At 46.9% G+C, this 20,473-nt stretch overlaps 1 protein-coding gene across 7 annotated transcripts in view; it reads left to right on the top strand.

The window, feature by feature from the left end:
• Nucleotides 1-1,330: 1,330 nt before the first annotated feature.
• LOC137356759 (CDC42 small effector protein 1-B-like) overlaps nucleotides 1,331-20,473 on the top strand; it is a 30,934-nt gene continuing 11,791 nt past the window's right edge. The window contains exons 1-4 of one of the 7 annotated variants that reach the window (XM_068022502.1): nucleotides 1,331-1,556; nucleotides 8,794-8,910; nucleotides 13,092-13,205; nucleotides 13,994-14,358. In XM_068022502.1, coding sequence (XP_067878603.1) covers nucleotides 14,305-14,358 — 54 coding nt within the window. In that variant the 5' untranslated portion in view covers nucleotides 1,331-1,556; nucleotides 8,794-8,910; nucleotides 13,092-13,205; nucleotides 13,994-14,304. Of the gene's footprint in view, nucleotides 1,638-8,793; nucleotides 8,911-13,091; nucleotides 13,206-13,993; nucleotides 14,359-15,819; nucleotides 15,918-20,473 lie in introns of those variants that run through there. The other 6 variants (XM_068022500.1, XM_068022501.1, XM_068022499.1 and 3 more) reach the window with 6 other exon arrangements.

The raw sequence follows: 20,473 nt of genomic DNA, 5'->3' as shown, positions 1-20,473 counted from the left end.
GGTGACCTGCCACTTGCAGGCGGGAAGCCCTGGTCCCCACCAACGGCCCCCCCCACCCATCCCTCCCTAATCCCATGTCTGGGAATATGGTCCAGGGGGCGGGATGGAGCCGGAAACAGGTACACCAGCCAATGGTGCGCAATTCTGCGCCTGCCTGCCTCTGTTCCTACCATTCCTACCCCGCCCCCCCAACTGACACTCCCAGTATAGTACTGAGGGAGAGCTGCACTGTCAGAGGGTCAGTACTGAGTGAGTGCTGCATTGTTGGAGGGTCAGTACTGAGGGAGCGCCGCAGTGTCGGAGGGTCAGTACTGAGGGAGTGCTGCACTGTCGGAGGGTCAGTACTGAGGGAGTGCCGCACTGTCAGAGGATCAGTACTGAGAGAATGCTGCACTGTCGGAGATGCCATTTTTCAGGGAACACATTAAACCGAGGCCCCGTCTGCCCTTACAAGTGGATGCAAAGATCCCATGGCCACTATTTGGTAAAAGACCAGGTTCAATCTGCCTGATGTCCTTGCCCAGTATTTATACCTCAACCAATAGCAGTGAAAAACTTTATCTGGTCAGTTATCTCAGACATGTGCAGAATGGCTGCAGTGTTGGACCATGTCTGTCCTATAACAACAAGTTGCATTTAGGTAGTGCCTTCAATGTAATAAAATGTCCAAAGGTGCTTCACAGGAGCGTTATCAGACAAAAATTGACATTAAGTCAAAGAATGAGACATTAGGAGAAAGCAAAGAATTTGATTTTTAAGGAACGTCTTAAAGGGGGAGAGAGCGAGGCGGAGAGGTTTAGAGACAGAAACCCAGAGCTGAGGGCCCAGGCAGCTGAATTCCCGGCTGCCAATGGTGAGGCGATGGAAATCGGGGGATGCACAAGAGACCAGAATTGGAGGAGTGCAGAGATCCTGGAGGATTGTAGGGCTGGAGGAGGTTACAGGGATAGGGAGGGCGCGAGGCAGTGGAGGGGATTTGAACACGAAGATGAGAATTTTAAAATCGAGCCATTACTGGACCGGGAGACGGGCGAATGGGGCACGGTGCGAGTTAGGATTCAGGCCATCAGTGGAACGGGGATGGTTCTGGGAGATGTGAATAATGCTGTTTTTTCCCAGATTGGTGTCTTCTGCCCCATTAAAACAATTCTGAGCTGTGAATTTGGATTTAAATGAGCAGTATAGAAGGGGATACATAAATACAAGCTCTTGGTTTGATGCTAAATACTTCTCTTTCCCTTTAAACAAAAACAAGCACAACAGATCACACCCTTAAATTTGCACACCTTTCAAATTTCTTTAATTCTATGTATAGTTGTCTGCACCAGTTCTTTCCAGAGGTGGCGTCCTGTAGTTCCCCTCTCCGCTCCTCGTTTTCTAGCGATGGGAAATTGAAAGGTTCAGTTCGTCTCGAAGTAGATGAAGGGACAATGAGTCACTGCTAAATGAGTGAGAGTTGGAGCCACACCTCAAAGTAGGCACCGAACAAGGAAGAAATCCCAGCAAACAAAACCCGGAGCTGCAAAGGATAGAAGATTTTTTTTTTGTTGAAAAAGGTGGGCTGATTTGTACAAAAAAAAAACTTTAAACCCAACTCTCGACTTCTCCATTCGTTTGGAAAGATAGCCTAACAAAAGGTAAGTGGGGGTGAAAAGATGTTGAAACTCCTCCAAGTTCTTTTGTCAAAAGTTTCTCGACTTCTGGAGAGAGAGAGAGAGAGAGAGAGAGAGAGAGAAAAAAGTTTTCCCTGTCGCTGGGACTGAGGAATGGGATTCGTGGCTAAAATTTTTTATTGGTGAAACTCTATATAAAACTGGTGTGGAAAAAGGGACTAAGAGAAGAGAGGGAAATGGAATAATTTTCATTAAAAAAGTAACGACTTTTTTTGGGGGGGGGTTAGAATGCGGTTCTGTTACTTCCCTAAACATGTGATAGAACCGAGATATTTTCTCTGAGGCAGAGAGCAAGTTGTGAATTTCAAAGGCGCTGTTTGTACTTTTCATTAAAAATGGAAGCTTTGATTTAAAGTCACTTGTTACAATGTGTACGACCCTTTTGAAAAGCGGGTTGTGTGTGGTGGTGGGGGCGGGAAAGAGAGGGAGTTGCATTTATGTTGAATGCTGTTGATTTGAAAGCGACCCATTTCAGTTCTTCAGTTTAAAACAAGGCAAATGTTTCACTTTTGGAAGCGGTGGGGGTGTAAAGTCCTTTGTTAGCTTTGCCATGCAATTTGGAAACTTCTAATGTAGCAAAAACTGAGCCATTACTAATCTAGTCAATCATACAATGGCTCCTATCAGGCAGTGGTTGAGTAATAGGCCTGTTGTCAGACTTTGTGGAGTTTGTTAAAGCAACACTTCCTTCCCTCTCCCTTGCAAAATCACCTTGCCCCTTGTTTATTTGTTCTGCCTTGAAGCTTCAAAACTTGCTCTTCCTCTCCACTTACCACCTCACCACATTTCCTACTGGAACCCATTCTTTCCCAGGACTGCAAAAAAGCCTCTGCACCCTCTTCCTACTGTCTTCCCAGACCCAAGGTGGCCATCGCCTAACCTCCTTCCTCTGTTGCAACGATTAAACTTTTTAAAAGTACTTAGTTGGCTATAAAGTGCTTTGACAAGTCCCAAGGTCATTGAAAGGGACTATATAAATGCAGGTTCTTTCACTCCTGATTGGACCTGGTCTATTTTTACCCTCGGCCCTCCCCGGTGGTGTCTAGCGCTGTGGAAGCCTGGATTTCTTGATGGGTTTTCTCTTTTTGTTAAAAAAAAAAGAATTATTTTTGCCAGTGATTTCTGTCCTTTTGTCAGCCACATGTGGCTTGTGAAAAAGTGTGACCAGGTCACGTCCTTGTCCATTGAATCTGCAAGTTTTACCTTTTGATGTTTGGTTGCTAATCGTTACGATCAGGTGCACTTCCTTCGAAAGAAAGATTTGCAATTATATAGCGCCTTTCACCGCCTCGGGACCTTCCAGAATGCTTTACAGCCGATGAAGTGCTTCAGAATTGTAATTGCTGTTGTAATGTAAGAAACCTTGCAGCCAGCTTGTGTACAGCATGCTCCCACAAACAGCAATAGGGTCATGACCAGATAATCTGATTTAGAAATGTTAGCTGAAGGGTGAATATTGGCCCTAATTTGGAATAGTGATTGTGGGATCCTTTACATCCGCCTGAGAGGACAGATGGGGCCTCGCTTTAAGGTCTCATCCGAAAGGCAATGTGGCATTCCCTCGCTACTGTGTTGGGAATGTCAGCATGGATCTTGATGTAGCCTTCCCAGAGCCACTGATTTTACAGTGAATGAACAAGTTGGCTTCTGCGATTTGGGGATTGAATAGAATTTTTCATTGGGAACAAGCATCGGCAGTGTTTTTCTAAAGACCCTTTTGAGGTTAGTGTAGCTTTTTACCTTGTGTAAATGCGGGTGTTGGTGTTTCTCGTATCTACAAGTATGGAAATATTCCATGCTTTGTGACAGGGCGTGTTTTTTTTTTTGCAGATGGTAGAGAGAGCCTTCAGCCACTGCGTGTTTTCATAGACTCTTACAGCACAGTTTAGCTGCAAATTTTTCCTCCAAGTATTTATCCAATTCCCTTTTTTAAAAAAAAAATATTGAATCAGCTTCTACCAGCCATTCAAGCAGTGAATGTGAGATCATCGTAACTCGCTGCATTTATTTAAAAAAATAAAATTGTCACCCCCCCCCCCAAATTATCTTAAATCCATTATTGATCCTCCCGCCAATGGAAATAGTTTCAACCTACTTGCTCCGACACTTTGGAATTCCCTTCCAACTTGATCAATCATACTATACCTCTTACTTCAAAACCTACCCTTTCAGCCGTTCCTTTGTCCGTTTCTGTTTCCCAACTTCCATTTTTAGGAAGACCTTGCTATACATTTTAGTAAGTTTTGGCCAATTTGGCTGGGCATAATGGCACAGGGATGCCCTATCAGTGGTGCCATTGTGTTGGATCACTATTTGTGTGCAATTGAGACAAGGTGTCTTGCCTCCTCGTCTCTCTCGACTCATGCAGTCTGAACTTCCTTTGTAATCAGGATGTTGCAATAATTTTCAATCCTGCTCTGTGATCGTCATCACAGGCCAATAATGTGGAGACCCGAGGCAGTCAGAATCTCTTCTTGCAACTGGCACTGCCACAGCAATGGGCATGGATAGAATAAAACCATGGTAAAGTGGCAACTGTGTTTTGCAAAAACAATATTGGACAATTTTTAAAAAAAAAATAACCTCCCCTGGAAATCCCAGCAATAAATTTGAGCTCGGTGCTTTAGAGAAGGCCGTTAAACTTCTGAACTCTGTTCCAAACATTTATGATGTCTGAACTCTGGATTAGCTTCCAAGGTTACTGTAACTTATTATCGGGTAATCATTGTTGTTCTGCATATCAGTAAAACTCTGGTGGGATGTTTGCCAGGCACTGACCTCCCTCTCAGTCGCCACTGACAGCCAAACGTGTCAATCCTCGTGGTGCCCCGCCATCCCAGGGCCAATCAGAAAGTGGATCTTCATTGCCTGATTGGATATTTCCTGACTATCAGTGTTTGTGTGATCCATCTTTAATTCACAGAAGGTTGGTAACCCGTACATTGAAAACCATCTGAACCCCTCGATCAGATTCCAGTTTGTACGTTGTTCTTGGGTGTCCGTTGACGTATCCCAACCAAACAAATACAACTCTCGTCTGGATGTAAAGGACCACCCCCACCCACTGTGTGTTCGTACTTAACTATCTCATTGCAGCACCCGCAAGGGGGTCCTCTGCAGTTTTCCTTCAGCCTCCACTGGAAAAATACTTGGGGGAATGAGGAGGAGAAAACACAATAACTGACCCAGTTGTGTAGTTGGGCCTCATGACCTATGACAGTCTTGAGTTTGGCCCAAGTCTATGTTAAATTAATCGGGGGGGGTGGGGGTGGAAATGAGGAGAGGAGGAGGTGCAGTAATATACTAAAAGAAAGACTTGCATTTATATAGCGCCTTTCAGGACCTCAGGATGTCCCAATTGAGTTCCCCTGCTCTTCTTTGAAATAGTGGCCATGGGATCTTTTACATCCACCTGAGGGGCAGACAGGTCCTTGGTTTGACGTCTCATCTGAAAGACGGTGCTACCAATGGTGCAGCGCGCTCCCTCAGTGCTGGCACTGGCCTAGATTGTTGTGCTCGTGTCTCCTGGAGTGGGACTCGCACCCACTGTCTTCTGCCTCAGAGGTGAGTGCTACCCACTGAGCTACAGCTGGCAAGGAGCAAGCACGGAGGGAAGTGGCTAAAAGCTGGATCGAGAAAGATGGGCTTTTGGAGAAGAGAGGTAGGAAGCAGAGGAGTTTAAAATGCTGACTCAAAAGTAAGGGCCAAGGCAGCTGAAGAGTGTGTCACCAAAAGGTTGAGGTGGAGGGAGGGCTTGCTAACTAGCGACCAGGAGTGGGGGACTTGCGCGATTTTACTCTTTCCCTTTTTTAAGAAAACATCATGGCTAGGAGGTAGCAAGTTCCTAGTTTGTGTCACACAGCAGCACCGGGGGAGTGAATCTAGCCACCAAGCCAAGGGAGATTAGAACTGAAGTGTTTTAACATGTTCCAATAGCAGCAAACCCACTGTGATGCCCCGGGACTGTTCTCTTGGGTTATGTCATAACTAGGTTTCCGTCTCTCAGATTTAGTTACTATCTCCCAATGTACATATCATAGAACAAACTGGTCGGACAACTTTTCTTTTTCCTACACATTGAGTCACAAGAGGTCTGTGGCGAAGTTAGAGATTTCACTTGTTTTTTTTTTCTCTCTCTTTGTCGTGTCACTGTTTCCTCCTCCCCTGGCTGATGACCATCAGCAGGAGATGGGTCTGTGGGAGAGGGGGGGGGGGGTGGGGGGGTGGTGGGGCAGAAGGGAAAAGGCAGTTAGCACCTTTTCACAATCTCAGGATCTCCCAAAGCTCTTTACAGCCAATGAATTACTTTTTGAAGTGTGGCCACTGTTGTAACGTAGGAGACGCAGCAGCCAATTTGTACACGGCAAGATCCCACAAACAGCAACGTGATAATGACCAGATCACCGTTTTCTTTTGTCATGTTGATTGAGGGATGAAATATTCGGACCCTGGACAATGGGGAGAACTCCTTTTCCCTTTCTTTAAAATGGTGTCATGGGATCTTTTATATCCACCTGAAAGGGCAGGCGGGGCCTCTATTTTAACAGCTTGTCCAAAATGTGGCACCTCCGACAGTGCAGCGCTCCCTCAGTACTGACACTGGAGTGTTTGCCTTGATTGTTGGGCTGAAGGACTTGAGTGAGACTTGAACATACAACCTTCTGACTCGGAACTGGAGTGGTCCCATGCTGAGCCATAACTGACATTCCCAAAGCACTTGCAGCCAATGAAGTACCTTTGGCATGTATTCACTCCCAATCTCCTGGTCAATCTATATCTCAATCAACACCACAAAAATACACATTAGCTGGTCACTTGGGTTATTGCTGTTTGTGGGAGCTTGCTGTGCACAAATTGGCTGTGTTACAACAGTGACTACACTTTTTCTAATCATTCATGGGATGTAGGTGTTACTGGCATTTACTGCCCATCCCTAATTGCCTCTTGAAAAGGTGGTGGTGAGTTGCCGCCTTGAACTGTTGGAGTCCGTATGATGTAGGTATGTCCACAGTGCTGTTAGGAAGGGAGTTCCAGGATTTTGACCCAGCGACAGTGAAGGAATGGCGATTATAGTTCCAAGTCAGGATGGTGCGTGGCTTGGACGGGAACTTGCAGCTGGTGGTGTTCCCATGCATCTGCTGCTCTTGTCCTTCTAGATGGTAGAGGTCGTGGGTTTGGAAGGTGCTGTCGAAGGAGGCTTGGTGAGTTGCTGCAGTGCATCTTGTTTTTTTTAATTCATTCATGGGAAGTGGGCTTCACTGGCTATGCCAGCATTTATTGCCCATCCCTAATTGCCCTTGAGAAAGTGGTGGTGAGCTGCTTTCTTGAACGGCTGCAGTCCATGTGAGGTAGGTACACCCACAGTGCTGTTAGGGAGGGAGTTCCAGGATTTTGACCCAGCGACAGTGAAGGAATGGCGATTATAGTTCCAAGTCAGGATGGTGTGTGACTTGGATGGGAACTTGCAGGTGGTGATGTTCCCATGCATCTGCTGCTCTTGTCCTTCGAGGTGGTAGAAGTTGCAGGTTTGGAAGGTGCGCTGGTTAAGGAGCCTTGGTGCGTTGCTGCAGTGCATCTTGTAGATGGTACACACTGCTGCCACTGTGCACCGGTGGTGGAGAGAGTGAATGTTTGTGGATGGGGTGCCAATCAAGCGGCTGCTTTGTCCTGGATGGTGTTGAGCTTCTTGAGTATTGTTGGAGCTGCACCCATCCAGGCAGGTAGATGGTGGACAGGCTTTGGGGAGTCAGGAGGTGAGTTACTCGCCGCAGGATTCCTAGCCTCTGACCTGCTCTTGTAGCCACGGTATTTATATGGCTACTCCAGTTCAGTTTCTGGTCCATGGTAGCCCCTAGGATGTTGACAGTGGGGGATTCAGCGATGGTAATGCCATTGAATGTCAAGGGAAGATGGTTAAATTCTCACTTGTTGGAGATGGTCATTGCCTGGCATTTGTGTGGCGCAAATGTTACTTGCCACTTATCAGTCCAAGCCTGGATATTGTCCAGATCTTGCTGCATTTCTACACGGACTGCTTCAGTATTTGAGGAGTCATGAATGGTGCTGAACATTGTGCAATCATCACCGAACATCGTCACTTCTGACCTAATGACTGAACGAAGGTCATTGATGAAGCAGCTGAAGATGGTTGGGCCTAGGACACTATCTTGAGGAACTCCTGCAGTGATGTCCTGGAGCTCAGATGATTGACCTCCAACAACCACAACCATCTTCCTTTGCGCTAGGTATGACTCCAGCCAGCGGAGAGTTTCCCCCCTGATTCCCATTGACCTCAGTTTTGCTAGGGCTCCTTGATGCCATACTCGGTCAAATGCTGCCTTGATGTCAAGGGCAGTCACTCTCACCTCACCTCTTGAGTTCAGCTCTTTTGTCCATGTTTGAACCAAAGCTGTAATGAGGTCAGGAACTGAGTGGCCCTGTCAGAACCCAAACTGAGCAGGTTATTGCTAAGCAAATGCTGCTTGATGGCACTGTTGATGACACCTTCCATCACTTTGATGATTGAGAGTAGACTGATGGGGTGGTAATTGGCTGGGTTGGACCTGTCCTGCTTTTTGTGTACAGGACATACCTGGGCAATTTTCCACATTGCCGGGTAGATGCCAGTGTTGTAGCTGTACTGGAACAGCTTGGATAGGGGTGCCGCAAGTTCTGGAGCACAGGTCTTCAGTACTATTGCTCGAATATTGTCAGGACCCATAGCCTTGGTAGTATCAGTGCCTTCAGTCGTTTCTTGATATCACATGGAGTGAATTGGCTGAAGTCTGGCATCTGTAGTGCTGGGGACTTCAGGAGGGGGCCGAGATGGATCATCAACACATACATCGTCTTGTATATGGTCCACAGTGCTTTGGGATTGAAAATGGTGCTGCAGAAACAAGTTCTTTCCAACAAGAGGATTGAATCTGTCAAAAGTGCACACGCATCAGACAAAGTAAGTCCCTGTCTAGACCTCAAGTGTGTTTTCAGGATGAATTTTCCATTGACCTGCTGTCAGCTTTGATGAAACGCCTGAACTGGGTTGCACTTTGAACTTTTTGTAAAATCTGACTGTACTCATTTAAACTTCAGCCAACCTTTTCCTCCTGCTCCCAATTAGGAAGCTGGCCAACTCGACAAGCGGCAAGAGTGTGTGAAGCCAGACAGTGCTGTGTTAAACTGGACCCCCAGCTCACTGTCCTCTTCCTGTTGTTTTTCACGCTCCTGTCTCAGCGAGGTGAGGAGGTCACAGTATGTTTCCCAGAACGAAGGGTTTAATGGAGCACAGTCGGAAGTGTGGTGGGGGGGGGGTGGTGGTTTGGAGGAAGTAGAGAGCCCTTCTTGCCGGTGGAAAATATTATACGGGTCAGGTCTTGGCCAAGTGCGTGTCGGCAGGCTGTTGGCGATGACTCCGATGGTAGCGCCTTCCCCTCAGAGGGTTGCAGTTGTTTAAATTCTGAAATGGGATGTAAGCATCACTGGTAAGGTCTGTTGCTTATTCCTAATTGCCCCTTGAGAAGGTGGTGATGAGCCGCCTTCTTGAACTGCTGCAGTCCGTGTGGTGTAGGTACACTCACAATGCTGTTGGGGAGGGAGTTCCAGGATTTTGTTTCAGCGATAGTGAAGGAATGACAATAAAGCCCTACTCCCAGTGCCAGTACTGAGGGAGTACTACACTGTTGGAGGTGCTATCTTTTGGATGAGACGTTTAAACTGAGGAGTTTAAAATTATGAGGGGTTTTGATGGAGGTAAATAGGGAAGAACTGTTTTCACTGGCAAGAGGGTCAGTAACCAGACGAAACACCGATTTGAGGCAAAATACTCTGAGGCAAGTGAGGGAAAAGCTTTTTCACACAGCGCATTGTGATCTGGAACGTGCTGCCTGACAGGGCAATGGAAGCAGATTCAATAGTAACTTTCAAAAGGGCATTGAATAAGGAGATAAAACTATAGGCTATGGGGTTCATGTGTTGGGTCCACTGTGACTCCCTGTTTAAACCATGCTTATTTATGTAAACACTTAATGAGGTAGGTATAATATTCATTACCATCGCTGAATCCCCCACTATCAACATCCTAGGGGCTACCATTGACCAGAATCTGAACTGAAGTAGTCATATAAATACCGTGGCTACAAGAGCAGGTTCAGAGGCTAGGAATCCTGAGGTGAGTAACTCACCTGCTGACTCCCCAAAGCCCGTCCACCATCTCCAAGGCACAAGTCAGGAGTGTGATGGAATACTCTCCATTTGCCTGGATGGGAGCAGCTCCAACAACACTCAAGAAGCTCGACACCATCCAGGACAAAGCAGCCTGCTTGATTGGCACCCCATCTACAAACATTCACTTTCTCCACTAGATGCACTGCAGCAACGCACCAAGGCTCCTTCGAAAGCCCCTTTCAAACCCGCGATCTCTACCACCTAGAAGGACAAGGGCAGCAGATGCATGGGAACACCACCACCTGCAAGTTCCCCTCCAAGTCACACACCATCCTGACTTGGAACTATATCGCCATTCCATCACTCTCGCTGGGTCAAAATCCTGGAACTCCCTCCCTAACAGCACTGTGGGTGTACCTACCTCACATGGACTGCAGCGGTTCAAGAAGGCAGCTCACCACCACCTTCTCGAGGGCAATTAGGGATGGGCAATAAATGACGCCCAGTGACACCCACATCCCATGAATGAATTTAAAAAAAACTTGTTTACTTAAACCTCTTAACCGATGCCTCGAGCTCTGCTTATTTGCGTAACTCGTGACTGTATGCCCTCTCTAACTCACCAATGGGCAAAGTTCCCATTACCAGTTGAGGAATGCACCTCATGATGTGGTACTGAGCCATGTACACCAAGAGGGTTCCCTGCCTTGTGCTTTGTAAGGCTGATAAAGAACAGGGGGAGAAGTGATGACCATGGGCTCGAGGGAGGGAAGGGATAAAGGAAAAGAATCAGCAAGGGCTCCAATTCCTGATTGCTTTTCCAGTGATCCTTCCTGGAAAGCATACATGTGACTTAGTGCAAGGTCATCCCCCAAGAACAGCATGGGGATTGCCTGCTGCCTGGGTTCTTGCGGTTAGGGTTGCCACTCAAGGCAGAATGTACTCCAGCAGGGGCATGAACCCCTTTGGGGGCAATAGGTGGGGGTGGAGTTGAAGTAGAGAACTGGAGGGACAAACCGGAACACTTTATTGCCAATGAGGTACTTTTTTGAAGTGTCGTCAGTGTTGTAATGTAGGAAACACAGCAGCCAATTTATGCACAGCAAGATCCCACAAATGGCAATGTGGTGTTGACCAGGTCATCTATTTTGGTGATAGTGATTGAGGGATAGATACAAGACACCTGCAAAGTGGGATATTTTGCGTCCAAACTGAGAGGGCAGCGGGGCCTGGGTTTAATGCCTCATTTGAAAAACGCCACCTCCGACAGTGCAGCGCTCCCTCAGGTCAGCATTGGAGTGTGAGCCTCTTTTTTTTTTTTTGCTCAAGCCCTGGAATGGGTCTCGAACCCACAACACTCGAAGAAATCAGTCCAAGTCACAAAAACACAACCTGATTGGATGAACGCCGGTTTGTTTTATTTTGCGGGTGGTTTGTATTGTCCCGTTGTAGCAATTTGTCTTTTTTTAATGTGGTCGCTTGACTCAATTGAAAAAAAACGCACTCTTCGGGATCGGAACACAGCTTATGGAAGGTACATGGGTTAAACAGACAATCAGCCTGTCATGGGTTTTCTAAACAGGTCTCTGCTGATCTCCTGTGGGCGTCAGTTCTCGTGATGTTTTGCCAGATATGTCTCACCCTGTTCCTCCTCCTTGACAGGGTGAGAGAGCCTGCTGCTGGTTTCTGCTATGGAGGTGCCTCCTGTCCATTGATCGGGGCAGAACTCCGGGCTGGAGCCTACTCGAGTGGGAATCTCTCGGACCACGTTCCCATTCTTTCATCGTCCCATTCCTTCTCTTTTCCCCTTCCCACCCCACCCGCCGCTCAAAAAATATATCAGATTCCTTTGGCAGATATCTGGGAATGTTTTGTTCAGCTGGATTATTGTGATGAGGAGGAGGTGGTGGCACGGAGTGGGAAATCTGCTGGGGTCCACTCACTTGGCGAAAGAAGTAGCGGGGAAATAAGGAGGAATTTCTGCACTTGAGGGTCGTTAAGATTCGGAGTGCACTGCCTGAAAGGGCGATGGAATCAGATTCCAGAGGATCTTTCAAAAGAAATTAGGACATGGACTTGAAGAGGGTTAACTTGTAGGGTTACTGGGGAAAAGAGCAAGGGGAGTGGGACTAAATTGGGCAGTTCTTACCAAAGAGCTGGCACAGGCATGCCAGGCTGAACTCAGCACAGTTTGAGCCTCCTTAGCACAAGTCTGGGCGATGATTTTCGTGAAGGGGCCATCCTGTCATCGTGCTCGCATTATCATCTCACGAAAAATGACTTTGTAGATCAAAGTGGGAAAGGAAATATGAAATACGCGGAATTCCAAGTCCGAGAGTCTCGCTTGGAGTCCCCCATTAGCGGGCTGTGATTCTTTTTACACTGAGGTCACAGGGCAGTGGTGTCTCGGTTATTCTCGTGGGAGAATGGTGAAATTAAGGTGTATAATTCTCCTGTTCAGAGTTTGGTGTCTCCCAATCCCAGCCAACAGTGTTCATAGAATCCAATAGCACTGAAGGAGGCTATTCAGCCCATCTTGCCTGTGCTGGCTATTTGAAAGAGCTATCCAATTAGGCTCCACTCTCCCTCTGCTCTTTTCCCCATAGCCCTGCAACTCTCTCCCCTTCAAGTATTTATCCAATTCCCTTTAGAAAGTTACTATTGAATCTGCTTCCACTGCCCTTTCAGGCAGCGCATTCCAGTTCAACGCACTAAGTTGAAAAGAAAAGCTCCTCGTCTCCCTCCTGTTTGTTTTTTGTTTTTGCTTGGGTTGAAACTCTTTAAATATACTTTTGCTCACCTTTATCTCCTTTTGTTCCTCCCTGTGCCAACCTCCCCATTCTTTGCGTTTCGTTATTTGTGTAAAGGCAGCGTTGCTGACAGTGAGCGCGAGGGTCTGGTCATTTGGTCAGCTAACGGCAGGCTCCTATACTGACCTTCACCAGGCTGTGCGATGCATTTTGTTCCCTGCAGCATTCCTTTTTTTGTTTTAAAACTGGGTTCATTATTATAACTACAGGGTATGTGAAGCAGCACTCCGTACTGTACTGGCTGTGTTGGCCCACAGGTCAAAAAGCCCCTCTCCACATCATGTAAGTTTGGGTTGTGGAAGGGTCACTTGTACAAGGCTGCAGACAATCTGCTTATGGCAGTTTCTCTGCACACCAGTGGCTTAGCTGGAAAGGGTGGAATATTGACCAGGAGCCCCTTCTGATAATGCTGTTAACATCTCAACAACAACTTATATTTATACAGCACCTTTAACACAAAACATCCCAAGACTCTTCACTGGAGCGTTATCAAACAAGATCTGACACTGAGCTGCATAAGGAGATATCAGGACACGCAACCAAAAGCTTGGTCAAAGAGGTCAGTTTTAAGCAAGGTCTTGAAGGAGGAGAGAGGGGTTTAGGGAGCAAGCACTTGATCAGTGGACCTGTCTGGACTGTCATGGCTGGGCCGGTAGCACCTTCAGTTGTATTTTCGCTACTTAACGTTTCTGAATGGCTTTTCTTGGTCTCTGCTAATGACAGTCCCAGAGGAAAGGGAGGCGGCACAAGGTAACAATTGAAAGAGGACTGAGGGAACTGCACAGGGTAAAGGTTGGTTCTTTTCCACACCAATGAGGCCCCAGTTCGACCCTTGAATGAGCACAATCTCAGACAGTTCGGAACACTGTTGTTGACCTTGCCCCCCCCCCCCCCCCCCACCTTTTATGGCAGGAGTTAGCTGGGGTTGGGGGGGGTTATTGTGATCGAATCAGCTGGAATCCCTGATCCCAACCACTATCCAATTACCCCTTCCAGGAAAGTGTGCACCCAGGGTGGGAAAGGAGCACTAGATTGGGTGTGGCTGTGATGCCTGCCATGGTAGAATAGTCTGCTGATACTCCGGGGCTGGGCTTGCAGGTGAAAAATGACCATTTGGATCAGAGGCACCAGGGTGGGTGGGGGAGGGGTTTTTCAGATGCTCCAGGGCTCAGCCCCTTGGGGAGTGGAGCAGAGGAAAGACTGATCCCATTCTTGGAGGCCACTGAAGTCTTGAAGGAGTTAAATGCTTTGTGCGCCAGGAAAGAATTCTATCCTTGTTTCAGCTGTGTTTCCTGCCTGGCGTCAGTCCTGAGTCACAGTTACTAACCTGCTTCTCTTCCAAAACAGGTCCAGACCCGAGTGGAAGAGTGGGGTGGCGGAAGGGAAGAGAATTTTTAAGGTCGCAGAGAACCACTGTCCGGAACTTTGACCTTCGACAGCTGCAAGCTCACTCAAAGACACGAGTGCCCCCAACCCCCCCCCCCCCCCCCCAAACACTTGACTGCAGGCGGAGGGGGGTAAATCCAGCTTGGGTCTTGAACTGCCCCATGTACTCCTGACCCCAGTTGACACGCATTTCTCAAGAAGAGGGTGTGCAAGAGACTTGTACATAAGCTTGATCGAACTTGTCTGGGAGGTGTTTGTGCAAGCCTGAGGAAATGAGTGACTTTTGGTTGTGCTTTGGCTGCTCGGAAGTGGAGAAGGCCCAGCCGGTAAGTACAGAATGACCATTTACTGTGTTTTTTTTTTCTGAATCTTTCCTTATTCCTCTGATCTTAACTACAGGCTCAAAAGTAAGACCAGCCCCAGCTGGAGTATTGTGTCCTATTCTGGGCTTTAGGCAGGATATGAAAGTTTTGGAGAGGGTGCAGAGGAGCTTTACTAGATTGGTTCTGGGATGAAGGATTACAGATAAGCGGATACGCTGGGGCTGCTCTCGGAGGGAAGGCTGAGGGGAGATTTGATTGAGGTGTTTGAAATCCTGGAGGATTTAGATAGAGTAAATAGAGAAACCATTTCCAATGGCTGAAGGGTAACCAGAGGGCACAGAGTTAAGGCGACTGGCAAAAGAACCAGAGGTGACATGATGTGAAACATCTACGCAGTGAGTGGTTAGGATCTGGAATGCACTGCCTGAGAGTATGGTGGAGGCAGATTCAAAAGAAAAAAATCTCACTGATACGGGGAAGGAGCAGGGGAGTGGGAATAACTAGATTGCTTTTCGAGAAAGCCAGTGCAGATTCGATGGGCCGAATGGCCTCATTCTGTGCTGTACTATGATTTGCAATCGTGCACTTGTACAGCCTAAGGACATCCCAAAGCGATTTACAGCAATGAAGTAATTTTGAAGTGTAGCCACTGTTGTAAATGTAGGAAGCACAGCACCCAATTTGCACACAGCAAGCTCCCGTGAACAGCAATGTGGTAATGACCTTTTAAACTCACTTTTTTTTTCAAAAGTGATGTTGGTTGAGGGATAAATATCAGCACCGGGGAGAACTGCCCCCCTGCTCCTCTTCAAAATAATGGTCACGGGATCTTTAAATCCATCTTCTCATCTGAAAGGCAGCACCTCTGACAGTGCAGCACTCCCTCGGTACTGGCACTGGGAGCGTCAGCCTGGATTACGCGCTCAAGTCTGGAGTGGAACTTGAATTGATGACCTTCTGACTTGGGAGAGAGTGGTAACCAATGAGGAATGACTGACGCCCACCTGAATGTGGTGTAATTTAAAAAAAAAATAAAAATACAATGCACCCTTTCAGACTCTTCCTTGGCAAATGTGTGCAGTTCAGGTGTTACTTCTGTGGAGTTGGGGCATGAGGGGGATGGAGAAAGAAATGATCTGCTTGACCCAGTATTGTGAAAACGAGAGGAGCTTGGAGCTTTGGCTTAGTTGGTCGCACTGCCACCCCTGTGTCGGAAGGCTGTAGATTCGCGTTCCGCTCCAGGACTCGAAAGCAGAGTCCAAGGACAAAAACAAAAGATTTAGTAGTCACTTGCTTTCTGAATGGCTGCTGCAGTTGGCCATAATTCAACAACGGACTTCCACTTTTAAATAGACATGAAACGCTCTTAAAGGTGATTTTAAGGTGCCTGATGTGACTCAGCGGGTAACTCTTTCGTTCCTGCCTCCGGGTCAGAAGGTCGTGGGTTGAAGTCCCACTCCAGAGACTTGAGCGCAAAATCCAGGCCGACACTCCCGGTGCCAGTACTGATGGAGCACCGTGCTGCTGGAGGAGTGAGCCCCACTGGACCATACAGTATATGGGTGAGTGGTTTGGAAACTAGGGCCGGGGAGATGAGCTGAGTGTGCTCTCCTGAAACTTGTGCAGCAGTGTAAAAGTACCTAAGGGACCCATGACAACCTGGCAAGTCTCCAGTTGGGTGGATGAAGTCAAGCAAACGCTCACAGGTTTTTTTTTTTGTTTTAAGCTTTGCCTTTTTCTTTAGATTTGGGTGTGCAGTCAGTTTGCTAAGTGAATAATATTTTATTGCATTTGGGGGAAGTGGAGACCTAGAGAGGTTTTTTTTTGAGGGGGTCGGCGGGACCCAAGCGCACAGACCTAATTCAGTCCCCATTTACATTTGTCCTCGTTTCATACAGTACATCAATGTTGCGGGGGGGAAAAAGAGGGTACTTGCATAAGTAAACTTTATCACTGCAGTTTCCAGTCTAAATGTTGACGTAGGAATTTATAACAGAGAAAAAAATTGACTGTGCTTGCAGATGCATGTTTTTGATATCTTTTTCACAGTGTGTCTGCAACTCTCATCCTTCACCCAGCAAACGGTGTGGATACTGAGGGTCAATAGGAACTTTTAAAACTGAGGGTGATAGATTTTTGTTGGATATGGAGCTAAGCCGGGTAAGGTGCTGAGGTGCAGACCAATCGTGGTCTAACTGAATAGCTAACTAATTACAGCAGTGACTACACTTTGAAAGTAATGTAGGAAATGCGGCTGTCAATTTGCGCACAAGATCCCACAAACAACAAGTGAGGGAAAATAGCCAGGAGATTTATTTATTTTTTTTTGTGATGTTGGTTGAGGGATAAATATTTGGCCCCGGGACACATGGGAAAACTCTCCGCTTCTCTTAGAATCATGCCACAGGGCAGGCGAGGGCTCGGTTTAAGATTTCATCTGAAAAATGACACCCCCGGCAGTGCAACATAATTGTGCTCAATGTTAATGGTATATTAATTGTATTTAATTGTATGCAGGTGGTGGATATTAAGTGGGGTTTCACTTGAGCTCCTATAAATAGGAACAGACAAACTGGTTGTTGGGTTAGGAGGTGGTGATTGTAGTGTGTATCTCTGTAAATAAATGATATAAAAGTGTGTAAAGATTAGCTCCAGTTCTATCCTTTCACCAGCAGGCTTTTTGGAATAGAACGCTCAATTCCTGGGGTGGGACCTGAACCTATTTCTTGACGAACATCATTGAAAACAGATTATCTGGTCATTACCTCATTGCTGTTTGTGGGTGCTTGCTGTGTGTAAATTGATTTCCTACATTGCAACAGAAATTACAGCCAATTAAGTTTTTTTTTAAGTGTGAAGCACTCTGGGACCTCCTGATGTCGTCATGAAAAGCATTGTGTAAGTGCAAGTTCCTCTTTCCAGCTCCCTAGATGGGATTGGTTAACTCAACACTGACTGGGAGATTGATCCACACTGTCTGGTGCCCTTGTCATTGGCATTACTTAGAATTTAATGTACAGAAACAGGCCATTTGGCCCAGCTGACCTGTGCTCATGTTTATGTGTCACATTAGCTTTTGCCGATTGGTGTATCGGGGCTGGTTCAGGGCTTTGCTGAGCTTGACCACGTGAGAAAGCTGATTTAATATTTGGCTAAGTGAGATCATTAACCCTGGGGGGGGGAGGGGAGAGGGCAGGAAGTTGGTGCAGAGTCCTCTTTATTTATTATTCTTGAAGATGTTGCACCCAATGATGTCATTTGTACTCTGAGAGAAAGAAATAATTCCAAACAAGCAGAGCCCATTGTATTTGATTCTGCTGTATATTTTCAGGATACACACCTGTGATTATACTGGGTGTGACTCCCTGCACTGCACATTTGAAGAGCTCAGTCTTTGCATTTGGAAATGTTTCTGGGCACTGTTAAGGGATTATATGCAGCTTATAAAAACAAAACGGAAGGAGGAGGAGCCTTTTGCTGAGGCTTGGCTTGCCCTCCACGTGTTTTCAGTGTATGTGTGTAAAAGACGATCGCATCGCATACCTGCAGCCTGCCTGCCCCTCCCCAACCCAGAAAGAAAAAAGATTTGCATTTTTATAGCAACATTCCCAACCTCAGGACGTCCCAAAGCGCTTTACAGCCAATTACGTACTTTTGAAGTGCAGTTACTGGCTGCCGCGTTTCTATTACAACTGTTTGCCCACAGCAAGCTCCCACAAACAGCATGTGATGATGACCAAATGATCCATTTTTAGTGACGTATGGGGAACAAATATTGGGCCCAGGACACTGGGGATAGTTCCCCATGCTTTTCTTCAAAAATAGTGGTCATAGGATTTTTTACGTTCACCCAAGAGGGCAGAGGGGCCCTCGGTTTAGCAATTCAACGAAAGGCAGCACTCCCTTAGTGTTGAGAATGTTGGCCTGGATTATGGGCTCAAGTCAGTAATGCAGAGGAAATTGTCATAGAATGGTCACAGCATCGAAGGAGGCCATTCGGCCCATTAAGTACATGCCAGCTCTCTGGAAGAGCAACTCGCCTAGTCCCACTCCCCTTCCTTTTTCAGTAGCCCTGCAAATTTTTCCCCTTCAGTTGCTTATCCAATTCTCTTGAAAACCACAATTGTATCTGCCTCTACCACACTCTCAGGTAGTGCATTCCAGATCCTAACCACTCATGTTTTGAAAAAAAATTCATCATGTCATTGTTGCTTCTTTGGCCATTCACCTTAAATCCACTAGTTCTCGATCCATTCTGCCAATGGAAACAATTTCTACCCATCTACTCTGTCCAGACCCCTCATGATTTTTGAACACGTCCATCAAATCTTCTCTTCGAGGAGAACAGTCCCAACTTCTCCAACCTAACCATGTAATTGATGTTCCTCGTCCCTTGAACCATTCTCATGAAGCTTTTCTGCACCGTCTAAAGTCTTTGCGTCCTTCCAAAAGTGTGGTGCCCAGAATTGGACACGATTAGAAGTAATTTTTGCCTTTTAAAGCTAGAGGAGATGAGTCGATGGGGGAGAAGGGCAAAACTGAGCAAAGCAGCTTCTCCAGTGACCCCAGACGATGAATGTCAGGGTAAGGAAGGTAAGTCTGATCTTCCTCTTGCTTGGTATCTGGTGTCGCCCTTACTGGAAAGTGACATTTCTTGCTATTGCCAGGATGGCGAAGGGCAATTCAGATGAACCTTAGGAAATCTCAGACGAAGAGAGACAGTATGAGTGCAGGTTGAGAGGATAGACCTGGCTGGATTAACCTTAGATAGTCCCTTGAGCAGAGTACTACTGCCTGTAGACCTGTACAGATGCATCGGAGTCACCCAACTCTTAATGCAAATGCTTTGGGGATTTGTTGTAGAGAACTGAATTCAGGAAACCTATGGTAAATGAAGTTAAAAGCTGAAAGAGTTAAATTGTTTTGGACTCTGGAAACACTGACCTTTGAACCATGGGACTCATTTGGAAACTCAAACCCAAGCCTAACCTAAAGGGAGCTGATCTACCTCTAACTTCAAGATTCAGAACACTCACCTGGCTAAAGTCCCTTATGGGAATATGGAAGGGGGTTAAGTCACCCTTTTTGTCTGCCCACCCTCACTCCGTCTCTGTGGCTCTCTCTCTCTCTCTCTCTCTCTCTGACAGTCACGGACACTGTTCCACTGGAACTGCCCTCAGTCTAGACTCATTCGTGTGGCTCCATCATCCTACCAGCCTAAACAGAGTTAACAGGCTATTGTGCATGTAGGTCAGAACAGGCAAGCCTGACCCTGTCCATTTCCAATGTCCTCCCTAGCCCAGGGAGCACTTGGCTAGTTGTAAGTGTCAGCCAGAGCTCAGTGGGTAACTCTCTCGCCTCTGAGTCTAAAGTTTCAAGTCCCACTCCAGGGACTTGAACACAAAATCCAGGCTGACACCCATTTGCCCTCTCTCGGCAGGGGGGGGAGGTGGTGGTGGGTGGGGGGGGGGGGTGGTCATTGACATAAAGGTCCCATGGCACCATTTGAAAGAAGAGCAGGGAGGAGTTCTTCCCAGTGTCATGGGGCAAATATTTATCCCTCAACCAACATCGCTTAAAAAAAAAAATGACCTGGTCATTGTCACCGTGCTATTTGTGGGATTTTGCTGTTTGCAAATTGGCTGCTGTGTTTCCTACATTACAACAGTGACTACACTTCATAAGTACTCCATTGACTGCAAAGTGCATTGGAAGCAACAACCTGCATTTAGATAGCGCCTTTCATGTTGCAAAATGTCCCAAGGTGCTTCACAGGAGCATCATCAGAGAAAAGTTGACAGAGCCAAAGGAGGAGAGATGATGTAGGTTTTAAGGAGCATCTTAAAGGAAGAGAGAGAGAGGCAGAAAAGTTTAGGGAAGGAATTCCAGAGCTTGGGGCCCAGGCAGCTGAAGGCATGGCTGCCAATGGTGGAGTGATGGAAATTGGGGGATATGCAAGAGGGCACAATTGGAGGAGTGCAGAGATCTCTGAGTTGTAAGGTCGGAGGAGGTTGCAGAGATAAGGGATTTGCCTGCTCTAAACTTGGCTGAGGATTCAATTGAGACTGTGTGGGGAGAAAGGACTGAGCGGGCACAGATAGTGTGCTGTCTTACTGTG

Source organism: Heterodontus francisci, chromosome 46, assembly GCF_036365525.1.
Source record: "Heterodontus francisci isolate sHetFra1 chromosome 46, sHetFra1.hap1, whole genome shotgun sequence".
In the NCBI taxonomy this organism is placed as follows: domain Eukaryota; kingdom Metazoa; phylum Chordata; class Chondrichthyes; order Heterodontiformes; family Heterodontidae; genus Heterodontus; species Heterodontus francisci.
Note: the sequence above shows the minus strand (reverse complement) of the source record. Positions and strands in the feature narration are given on the sequence as shown.